The 12,328-nt window shown below is 39.7% G+C and overlaps 1 protein-coding gene across 4 annotated transcripts in view; it reads right to left on the bottom strand.

Annotated features, from left to right (window-relative positions):
- The window catches only part of mwh (multiple wing hairs), a 56,579-nt gene that overhangs the window by 39,311 nt on the left and 4,940 nt on the right, over positions 1-12,328 (bottom strand). Inside the window, exons 1-2 of one of the 4 annotated variants that reach the window (XM_087357372.1) lie at positions 10,483-10,702; positions 6,383-6,441 (exon numbers count right to left, since the gene is read on the bottom strand). The exons of 1 other annotated variant lie outside the window; for it this stretch is intronic. In XM_087357372.1, coding sequence (XP_087213498.1) covers positions 6,383-6,441; positions 10,483-10,503 — 80 coding nt within the window. In that variant the 5' untranslated portion in view covers positions 10,504-10,702. Of the gene's footprint in view, positions 1-6,382; positions 6,442-10,482; positions 10,703-12,328 lie in introns of those variants that run through there. 2 more of the 4 variants (XM_087357371.1, XM_087357373.1) reach the window with 2 other exon arrangements.

The following is a 12,328-nucleotide window of genomic DNA, read 5'->3' as shown; positions in this document are numbered from 1 at the left end:
AGAATCATCCGAAACCCATACAAACAAAATTGAAGAGTTGCTTATTGTTACGGCAGGTGGTACAAATAGTTACCATTGAGCTTTAAATGGTAAAAACGCATAAGATCGGCAAATCAAATTACTTCGAGTTTCGACCATGGACATGACTCACGAAATTTCTCGGCGGAACCGAGGCAGATTTCGATCCGAACACAAACCAAAATATAATTTGATACTAAAATCACAAAAGCCAATTTAGTGACAACTTAAATTATTTAACCTACAGGTACGCCTCACATGAAATAGCTACTTCGAGCCAAAGAAATCGTAAATTGTAGATCTATCGGAGCTGTGGAAAACAATGAATGTTGCGTGGAGCATTTAAGGGACACTTTTGTGAGAATTAATTAACAGATAAAATTTCTTTAGAATGGAAGAAAAGTTAAAAGCCACTCCCATTCCGTAACAGCGCGAAAGTTGACAGTCTAATGGATGCTTTCACTTGCGTGATGATTGTCATATGATGTACTTCTACTGACTATGGGCTCTTAACGTAGTAGCAAAATGTAGTCTTGTCACTTAGATGACATATCTAATGCTGTTTCTTGCTCGTGTTTCAGATAATGGAGAGTATTTTCTTGTTTGTAACGAAGTGACAGTTTCACTTCTTGTTGACAAAAAAAGTATTTTAAATAATACTAGACGTGTGATACGAATAAAAATGGAAGGATGGGATTGCTGCTTTGATTTGTTAATTTGGCAATTACATCGAAGCAACACGTTTGGCCAAATCAGTTGAGTAACGACATACAGATCTCGACGCCTAAACCCCAAAATTCTCAGGACAAAAAGCCTCCTACCCACCGCCGTGAAAACCTCAACCTCAAATCACAATGTATTTAAAATAAGATAATTAAAATAATTAAAATATCATTCTGTGTTCCATATCGAATAATCGATTTACAATTGGAACAGTTACAACATGTTTCGGTTTTATTAAACCATCATCAGGTGTAAAATTATATTAAATTTAAAACTCAATTACAATTTTTTATAATTTTTCGTAGTGTAGTTTTTTGGAGGTCGTGTCCAGATATTTTCATATAATGGATCAACTTTATTGTTTGAAGTGATGCTTTTGATGTTTACATCGGTCAGAGATGAAATAGTAGACAACACAGTTGTGTCTGGAGGTGATCCAGAAGTATTACCGTATCCGATCAAGGTTTATTACTGATTATCTTATTTTAAATACATTGTGATTTAACGGAATAACCAAATAATTTAATTTTAATTTAATAAGTCACAATATGACGCAACTACACTATCTCAACCTCAACCTCAAATCCGACACTTCAGCTGTCAAACTTCCCTCAGACTATTTGACGTGTGCATTACAATGGAAGGATAAGGTCTGAATTGACGACTGGTGTTTGATCTGAGTCATAAGCTGATTTTTAAATTTCGTTACAGCGTCTAGAGCCGTGGAGGTACCCAACAATCTTTCTCGCTGTCTCAGTCTAGTAGCTCTCGTTTCCCGAAATCGCGGAACGGGGAACAAACAGCGAACTGCAGAGGCAACGGTTCACCAGCCGGTGAATTTGTTCCCCACGGGCAACGATTCTCCTCGAGGCTTTGTTTAAGAATCGGCAAACGGTTTGCGAGGAGATTAAGTGCATCGGTACTTTTACAGATGTTTATCGCACTGGAGCCTGTTATACAGCACTGCAGAGTGCTCAAGACACACGAGGACGGTAACTAGGTTACCACATGTCACTGCAAACCTCAACTCAACTCGTCAAGAACTGAAGACAGTTTCAATTTTGCGGGGTCTAAAGAATGAGAATCTTCTCTCACCGCAGCTTTCTGGTGTTAATTACCTTTTCAGTAGTGGCAATACTGCGACATGTTTAAAATGGCTGCTCCATTATTAGAAAGCACCAACAATGTGACCAAGACTTTTGTTGTCAAAGGGTGTCAAAACCTGACAGTTAAATATAGTCAGAATTACGTGAGCCAGAGATGAATTTAGGAACAGATGAAAAAAGAACTCAAAATTAAAGAGAGAGGACGAGTGTTCTCGTAGATTGAAAAATGCCGAAACACGAAGCCCATGCATAACCATAATTGAAACAAATCTTAATTTATACACCGGAAATGTTAATATTATACTGTAAGCCTGCATGTCGTTGGAGTTAAAAGACAGCTCAGCGCAAAACTAAATAAAAACGACAAAACTGCGTCTGCAATGGCAATCGGTTATGAAAACAATTGACGGTAGAAGAATGGTCTAACACCTGCGTTATGTCGAAAACATTTACCTAACACAGAAGTCTTTGTGTGCATGGTCATGCCCGGAGTATAACGAGGGTCTACTGTCGTTAAAATTAAAATTAGGATGTAAACATGTGGAATGGATTCAACTGGAACAGGGTAATTTCCAATGTCTGACTTTTGTGGATACAGGCATGAACATTCGGTTTTTTTTTTTACAGGACATCTCTACCAGCTGAATAACTATCAGCGGATCCAAAGAACCCTGTAACACTGTCATATTTTATATAAGAGAATCATTAAGTGGAAATTGTTGAGGCTGTTAAAGGCTACATCATTAGAATGGGCCGTGTGGTAACAATATGGCGAAGAAACGAAACAGTTGAAACTCTCACGTCAGCTGGTGTCTTGATTAGTTCACACAGAACACGGAAAGGACCAGCTCGGCAGATTTTACGACTGCTGAATACCACAATCATTCTGTAACTGTTGCTTTGTTACGTAATTAAACGTTTACTGTTCACCTTGCATTCTTAACAAACTACACACTCAACACTGACAGTGTCACAACGTGTCTATTGCACCAACAATGTACACGGTGGGATTTGAGGTGAGTCTGAGGACGGAGGAATTCTGTGAAATTTACACTTACTTCACTCATATCACAGAACAAGAGTAAAAGTAATTCTGCCACGTCAAGCACTTTTTTTGACGTAAATACGTCTATATTGAAGGGTCATTCGGCAAAAAAGGGGAACGAAAAAGTGTAACCTGGTTACCTAGGAAACGTTACATTACTCGGCATTGTTGTTACCTAGGAAACGTTACATTACTCGGCATTGTTGTTACCTATAAAACATTACATTACATTACATTCAGCTACCACAGACCCATCTTAAGCGTAAGTAATTCAAGTTAAATACGCAATGTCTTAATCAAAATTATCTCAAATTTTGAAGGATGTATAAAGGAAATATTTAGAATAAAGCCAATATATAAACTTCCTTTCCGTATAGACGTATTTACATCTAATTCTCTGGAACCGTGGTTCCACTGCCAACTTTTTGGTTAAAGAATTTCAGTTTTTACATTCTCATGCTTAAAAATAAAAACAAGTGTTTCTTCATAACAAGCCTTAAATTAATTACATGTCAGTCTTCCATCTTGTGGTGCAAAAAGAAAAATAATACGCGGGTCCTTTGCCTTCACTTAAAAGCGTGAGGCAAAGCAACAATGAAAACTCCTCATCAAACAAAAAATCTTAAATTTATGCAAGATCAAATAATGATGGTATCTCACAGCAACGGAAGTGCCAGCGCATTCCAGCCACTCCAACAATGAACTTCATAGAGTTATTTTAATACAGCCTAATGTAAAGTTACGAAGGCAGAAAATAATTAAAAGAAAGTGCATAGACAACCTTCCAACAAAATAATAACACAGTAGTTCCGTGAATATTATTTTTCTGCTTAATTATTCTGTCCCGTTCAATGTATTTGATCCCACACGCATTTCCTGATCACATCAAAATATATTTTCGATACAACTTATGCCAGTCTTGCACGGTGTGTCTAACATCCTTGCAGCCTTGAACGGGGGATCGATAATCGCAAGGCTTTTACTTACATATAGCGACAGATTATGACTTAAAATCGTGTTTTTTGCGAGTTCAGACAGGCTTCAAACAACTCGTTACCAACCCTAACCCCTAAAATTAACGTAACTACTGTGATTTATTGATTCAGACGTCCATATTCAGAACAGACACGGTGTCATAACAGGAAACACAGATATCGTTCACCCTACATAAAGTTCCCTTGGACTTCATGATGGTATGTGAAGATCTCAATTACAGAGTGCAAGTAATGACGCGTGTTCCCACTCATGAGCGATATTCTGCACGAAATACCATATTAAAGGCCTAATGAGAATGTATTCTAACCTTGAACACAGACTCCAAGAGGCGTGGATTCCACTCAGAATCAGAACACGGTAATAACCACTTTGTAGCGTCCAGGTTCCCATCTCAACAAAAAGTTATAATAAACTACAGGATCTGAAGTGCACAGCACAGTCGAGGAAATAAAAGATGGTTCTACCGCGAAATCGGGGTTGAATTCATTACCAAACTAGAATTAAATGAGTGACTTGCGTGAACCAATTATTCTAATAAATTCTGTAAAATATCCGGGCAAATCCGATTCCCTCATTGCAATAATGTTTAATGCACATTCAGACATTAAGAAGGTTCAAGAACATCACCAAATCTCATCCACCGACACGAACTCTGGTGGTCGAGTTTTAAACACTTCTGCGCATTTATTGTCACGTGATCTAGCAAGCCAATCAGCTTCTGAGAGTTGGTGTATAAAGTATCCAGTTACATCAAAGGTGAAGCAGACGCCATTTGTCTACATACATCTCTCTCAGCCACTCGTGTCGGTTACTTTACGCACAGCTGGTAGGATAATATTAAAAATTCATCTTAAAGGGCAGATACAGGAGAATGGAATTTCGTGATTAATATATTGGAAGGGATTTATTCAGAAGCTAAGCAACTATCAGATTATCTGCTCTTTTGAGAAAGCGATGTTATATAAACATTTACAATCAGGCTTACAGCAAAGGATTTTACATAAGACGTTAGGACAAGCTGTTTTTTACAATGTAATACCTGTTACGCAAAAGGTAAGGAACTGGAAATTTCAAAATATTTGTGAATGTAGGTTATGGTCCCTTGATTTTACGTTCTGTAGAGGTTCGTGAACTGGCCCATACACTTTCATATTCCCACCAGCGCACAGCGCAATGACTTGTATTGTTCATTTACATCTACCAGGCTATATTTATGTTCATACATACTGGGAACACTTCGTCAAATGTAATTACTTATTAAAACATACATACTTCTGCGCAGAATGGTAATTTGTATTGACGTGTTATCCCACATTACCCTTTTTCACGTCGCACAACAAACAGAGACTCTCGTTAAGCCTCTGTACGCTCGTTAAGTTACTCCTGACTGAAGATGGCCGCCTTCTGGGTTGTTGGGCGACAAAGGGTGTTCCTCCAGCGTGGGGGTTGGGCGGGGAGGCCGACAGCTAATCACCGTAAAAATGAATAAAGTAAAGTACTTTAAGGAATTGCATGGAAAACCTCGAACTTGGGCGCATTCTTTTAACGAACGACATATTGGGAAGATCTAAACACACGAGAAAGAAGTACTACATGGAAAAAATAAAACAGGCTGATAATTACTAATGCCAGATTGATTAATGATTTGCATTCAAGTTTATCCTAATAACAGTAATATGAAAGTCGAAGATTCTGAATCTGATACAGCGTTATTTATTTTACAGTCAGAATAAAAACCCCGACATACAAGCCAACAACCTTTTAGAAGAACACTTTTTGTCTTCAGAAGAGGAAATTCTCAATTATGAAGTAATAAATTGCGCATTTTTATACGTGAATTAATTACAGATGGTAGGGTTATGTGATGTGGGGAAAAGATACTGAGAACAGGATGTGGTGAAGCAAGAACCTCGAAACATATGCGTGAAATCCGCCCTAACCCCTGCAGCTACGCAACGTCACGCACTGAACGGATACGTCGGGACAGCAGACACCTCCATCTGTGGGGAAGGGTCACGCACCAAAGACATTACTTCGATTCCTTTACAGGGCAGGGATTTCTCTTTGTCGCGTCGTCCGGACTGTCCCTGGGGATCATACCTCCTCTCCAGTGGGTTGGCCACCGAGGATACTTTCCCAGGTATGAAAGCGCACGGAGCAGCGAGTCGCTGTTAGCCACCTCTTCCTGGGTTAACGTGAGCATGGGTCTTAGGTAAGTCGACTAATTTGTTTCAGGAAAACTTGCAGTGGGCCTACATGTTATTTTACCAAAGTAAGAGACACTGTTTCACACCCGACACAAAGAGCAACCTTTTCTATTTTCCGATCAAAATCTCAGTTCCACAGTCAGCACGAATTTTCTGTTTGGGAGTAGCCGGGTTCGAATCTCGGCTATCATGCAAACTCTGCCTTAAAATAAGACCAACAACTTCCTTTCACATGAAGTTACATCAACAAAAGCTATTTTCTGAATTAAGAACTTCTTCCTTCTTACCTTACATTGTATTCGGCTATGTCCTGAAGTGTTTTCTGACAACTGTTCCTGGCACATACCTGCAAAGGAACAGAGTTAGTATGAAATATGTTAAGTTCACTCAAGACCGTCAGAAATATTCAAACACGACATAAATTATATTACGTGTACCGAAAATTGTCCAAAAAGGTTTCAAGCTCTGTGAACAGGTAATATTCTGCAATAATATTAAATTCCCCCCAAAATTTGATAAATATCATTTCATGACAACGATTTGCTACATAATCCTCTTTAACTTTTGCTTTATTATTCAGTTTTCAGTTAGCTCGGTCGCCATATGTAAACTGTTACATCATCATACGCATAGTTGAGTAACAAATTCACTAAATCTGCGCCTTCCTACGGCTTGACGACCGCGGTTCGATTCTCGGTATGTATAGAGCATTTCTGTCACACCATTCAGATCATCTGGGACCCACCCAGCATCCTGTCCAGTCTACACCTGTCAGGAGGTCCACAATCACTAGCAGCTTCACTGTTGCCACGATAACCCACCCACTAACATAGACATTTTACATTAATGTAAATTGTTTGTATGCCTTCGAGAATGGAAACTCTGAGTTCCCATGCAAACCACCAACAAATAAAATGTTTTTTTTTCCTTTAAGTATTTAGCATTGAAAGCGTTTGGCACGCAAGAATCAATGAAGAAAATAATAGCTTAGAATGGACCCCCCGTCTTACGTAACTGAATAAGTTATGTGTCTGTTCCGAAATGAAACATTCCTTATTTCGCTTTCTAGCAGATTCTGACTTTCTTTGTTCAAATTAGGCTTTTTGTTCTGGGCTATAATGGCCGATGATGTAGGAGAGACATACCAGAAAGAATGAGGCGTTCATGTGGAACTGAAAGAAAGTACAGGAGATAAAACCTCAGCCAAAGATGCGTGTCCAACTGCCGCGGAAGTTTCAACACTCCTCCCCCCGTCAAATAGCTCGAGATTACACACGGGGAAAAAGGTTCCCGGTTAGAACCTACTTCACCGTCGTAACTCCCGCGATCTGAACCCGTCCCCAGCAATAAAATGGCCAGTCAACACCTCACTGACACGTAAAAATACTTTTAAAAGAATTTTAAAACTTTTGATCTTTATAACATGTTCCACATTGAAGCATCATTACTTTGAAAGGTTTCTCTTTATTTCGTGATATTTTTGTTGCAAGATTAGTAGTCGCAGGATCTCGGGTTCGATTCCAACTGCCGTCATTAATATACATATATGTATGTGTGTGTCTGTGCAGTAGAGAACCCTGATATTTCACTGTTAAGTCTTCCTGTGTGGGTCCTACATGTGAACTGAATCTTAGGTCACAAAATACCGGAAATTTTAAACAGGAAGTTGTCGTTTCTACGTCCGAATAGGATTAATTTCTAGTTTTATTTGCACTGAACGCAAGTGTGCGCAAAGCGTATCAGACAGCGTAAATTACAGAGTTGCAAGAACCCCAGAGCGACAGAGAAAGCCAAGCCCGTCTTCGAAATGACGGCCGAGAAGCGGTTGCAGGTCGACCAGGAGACGTGAGTGCCCTCAACGAGGCAACCGGATATACACGGCAGCGCCCTCCATAAACAAATGGCGGCCGGCATCAAAACTGGTGAACATTTACTGAACCGAAGACAAAATGCGATTTATTGAACTTTCTGTGTGTTATTTCGATATCAAACCACAACTTGGCCGCATTCCGCGATTCAGAATATTTCTTTCCACCTCAACGGAGGAAGTTCAAGCCTGTTCCGACTTAAAAATATCCGTGTTCTGAATTGTCTCGTGTATCTTTGCGTGTGCATTTGGTTCGAAAAGAACTGAAAATTTTGAAGGTCTGACACTGTTCACTCCATTTTCTTTTGTAGTAACCTATCTTTCCATTTAACTGAATAAATAATTATAGGTAGTTCCTTCCCTACATCTTCGTTTTTAATTTAGTTTAACCATTTAAATCCAAGTGGAAAGTATATGTCCCACCTGTCGTAACAAACAGCAACTCTTCATTTTTGTAAATATTGGTTTCGGATTATTCTCACTGTAAACAGCGATTATTTCCTTAAACAACATTTACAAGTTTGCCGTGAAGTGTTTTCTTTGAGGTACGGGCTGAAATCGTAAACAAAATTTAGACGAGTTTCGGCTTCGAAGATTTGTCGTTATCCAGGCTTCAAAAGTATGGGAACTGCGATCCATAACAAGGCTTCTAGATTATTCCTAGGTTAGCAACGACAAGACTACACCTTGATCTAAAAGGAAGCACCGGACAGAACGACACCGTTATGAAAATTGCGTATTGCTTCTGTAATATTGGGTCACTCTAAGTCCATCTCGGGCAACGAGTGAAACGCCCGACTGGTTTCTGCGGTCAAACTGAACGTAAGAATCAAATCAAAGCACATGTTTACATTTTTATCTAAACGAACGACATAATTATCCAGCTAAGCGTGCACAAATTCCCAGCTAAATTCTCTTAATACCAAATTACTGACAGGCCTACAGCACCTAGCACGAGTATGGTAAATAGGCAACGCCTCCTTAGTAACTTCCATCTGGAAGGTACCCAATTCGAGACCCTGTATGATCATCAGCTATCCTGACTGTTTTCCACGTTCTGTGAAGACGAATGCCGAAATACATGCTTCAAATAAATCATTAACATTTTATCGCATATCCCTCTATGACGGTGAAAAAACGTTGTTAAATAACCTAATAATCTCTTATTATATAAATTATAAATACAAATAAGGTCTAATTTGGACGCCTTTAATTTTCCTGAAAGTCAGCATAATTATAATCTTACACCAAGTTCTTCAATAATAGTTACTGAACAGCATTAAGGAAGCTCAGCACATAACGGCAGAGTGGTTGGCCGCCCTGCTTCGTATTCAGAAGATCCCGGGCACAATCCTCATCTCACGAGCGTGGTTTTTGTCACCCCTCCATGAAAACACTGAAACTGCGTCTTATAATAGGGCCTTACTGCTTATTTCCGTGCTTTTTCAGTTCATCTTTCGAAATCCTGCTTCCATTCGATTCCATATAATCTACAACCTGAAGAAAGCGCCGATAAATAGACCGAGAAGCACAGCAAATGATTGGGGGGGAGGGGGGTTTCCCCATTTACTTCGTGACTCTTAAATACACGTTACTTACAAGCTGTGTAAATTATTCTGACCGCTTGTTTCTTCATGGTTCACTTCAATTCCTAAGTCATTTGGGTAACAAATACGAATGTCCAAAACCGTTAATACCAACGTCCGCTATTGGACACTATCCTGAGCCAGTTTCATCCACTTCTCACCTACCTGAATCCAAATTTTATTTGTTTATGACAAGCCAGTTTTCATTTATATTTGTCGGGTTTAACTAGTGTTTAAATGGGTCACATTATATGCCTATAGCATCAAATGACTAGTGACAACTAGTGAAGTCCTAATCTAGCGTAAAAATATCAGTCAGAATGCCTTTCCGGGCCGAGATATCAGCCCGGGACCTGTCGAATACGAAGCAGGCCTACACAAAATAGTACGTAAAAACATCGTTGCTACAAAAAGACGTATACACACAACCACAACACGCATCAACATTGCGTATACATACATGACTTGAAGATCTCGCGGCGACAAAATTCAATAAAGTCTTCTCGGGCAAATAGCCGTGTCAAATGGTTAGACGATGATGACATCATAACCCTGATGATGGTGACAGATGGTTCCCGAAACGTTGGTCGCTTCGTGTGACCATCTGACAAGGCTGATTGCCCAGAAAATTAGATTGTGTATACATCTTTTTGGGACATTCTGTACATTACATACATTCATACACGTAAGCCATAGCAGCGTATACACACTTTTACATATATACTTTGATACGTACATCGACGCTAGCGCTCACCAAGTACATGACCTTGAAACCTTCAACCTCTCTCTGTCTCATTAACGTTCTACAGAAAAACTAAAACATATGAAACTGATAAGAAAGAGATTTCCAGAAAAACGACGACTGTGTGAAAGCCACTACATGCCATGTAACAGAACTTCGGAGTGCTAAGCAAACTTAAGTCCTGCTGCCTACCTCAGCTGTGAGTCGCAACATCACTACACACCACTTGACACCAATCACTGACACACACTCAACACCGCGTGCCTTGCAGTCATCAGTGTTGTTGTGGTCCGTTTGTTATTAATTCAACGACATCTCTCCACTGCATATACTTGTGTCGGGCAGCAGCTGAAGACCGCTCGTCCTCGCGTCTTCCTGCTAGGCACGCCAAGGCGAAACTGGCGATACGTAAGGCAAGAAGACTTTTTCAGCCCGACAGCGTAAGCCAAAGCACGGCTGGCTTGATTACCTGGCCAACAGACCCCACAACACAAGCAGCGAAAGGAACGAGGAGACAGGAAAACGACAACGCATTTATCATTTTGTTTTTGCATGTAATGCGTCTGTCTCAGATCTTCAACGCAGTGATTCATCATCGTCCTGACGATAAATACAGAAAGCACATCTGAAACGTCGGTAAACTTCTATCAGACTATACACGGCGGACCGTTCCAAAAGACATCGAGAACCTGAAATCTCACCAAACTTAATCCACCTATTTGTTTCTCAAATTTCGGCTACTTTGCTGGGTCAGAATATCATGTTTACCCCAATTTATATGGTTACAAACTTGGAGCCAACCTTCTTTCTTTGTTCTACAAATCTACATACTATACGTTTCTTAATTACAAAAATCTAAACTTGGGATAATATTACATCCGTTGCCATGGCAATGTTTTTAAGGGAAATCTACAATGTACACGTACGCCGCATTGTAACTTCGATATCAAATCACAATTAAAATGTCGGTACCTCAAATCGTAATATATCCTTAAATTAAGTAAAGATACACATAACAGTACTTAATCTAATTTGTTATACGTTTGTTTGTGGAAACAATGCACTGAAACAAAAGACTGTTCACTCATCCATGGCTTGTTATGTACTTAAAAAAACATCTCAACTGATGCCACTGAACAGAATCCTTCTCGAGAAGCAAATAGTTGCTCAGCTGGTCAAGAAATTCCTCGCCGTTTATGGAGCCCGCCACTGGATCACATTGTGAGCCAGCAGAATCCTATTAGTTTCATTTCAATATTGTCCTCTCATCTACGTCAATGTCTCTGAAGCGATGTCTGCTCCTAAAGTACGATATGCATTTGTCCTTGGAGTTGACAAACCAGCCCACTACAACACACCGCTACTTATAAATGTGTGGGGAACTGCTTAAAATCACGGTCTCTTACATCTAGTTTTAACAATTCATCGAAAGATGGACACAATTTCATCTCGCCGTTTGATCTGGTCTGTATGCAACTCCTCATTACACAGATTCGTCTTCATAACGACAAGCATTAAAACAAGAAATATACTGACACAAGTTCACAAAGCTTCGCAGTTAATAACAATGGACACTTTAGCGTGAAATTTCAAAGAACTCATTGTCCCCCCACCCCAACGAAACCCATCTGCGTCTCATAAATAGTTTCATTCTTCCTGACTGCGTTGTCCGAATGGAACATCGGCGAAGGGAAAGGCACCTAACCGTCTGTCGTCCTTAGACGTTATTTCAAAGAGCAGTTTCTCGTCATGTCCCTTGAAGTCGCCAAACAGACATTTCTTACGTTTACGCTGAAACTTTCTTCGACGGAAGATAATCTCTCGTGTTATATTACGCGCGACAATTACGAAAAAAGCGAAATTTTAAACTGATTTCATCGTTGGAGGCACTTAACCACAAAGCAAGTGCAATTACGAACAAATGCAAAGTACGAACATTGTCAGCTCCCACGACTACATTGAAATACTTCAAAGCATACCGCCAGTTTATTAGCTTGGGAATCACCGATAAAGACACATGTGAATCATGTTAAAGAAC

Source organism: Zootermopsis nevadensis, unplaced genomic scaffold (assembly GCF_977971745.1).
Source record: "Zootermopsis nevadensis isolate Lab colony 2312 unplaced genomic scaffold, Znev_1.0 Znev_ptg000028l, whole genome shotgun sequence".
Lineage (NCBI taxonomy): Eukaryota > Metazoa > Arthropoda > Insecta > Blattodea > Termopsidae > Zootermopsis > Zootermopsis nevadensis.
Note: the sequence above shows the minus strand (reverse complement) of the source record. Positions and strands in the feature narration are given on the sequence as shown.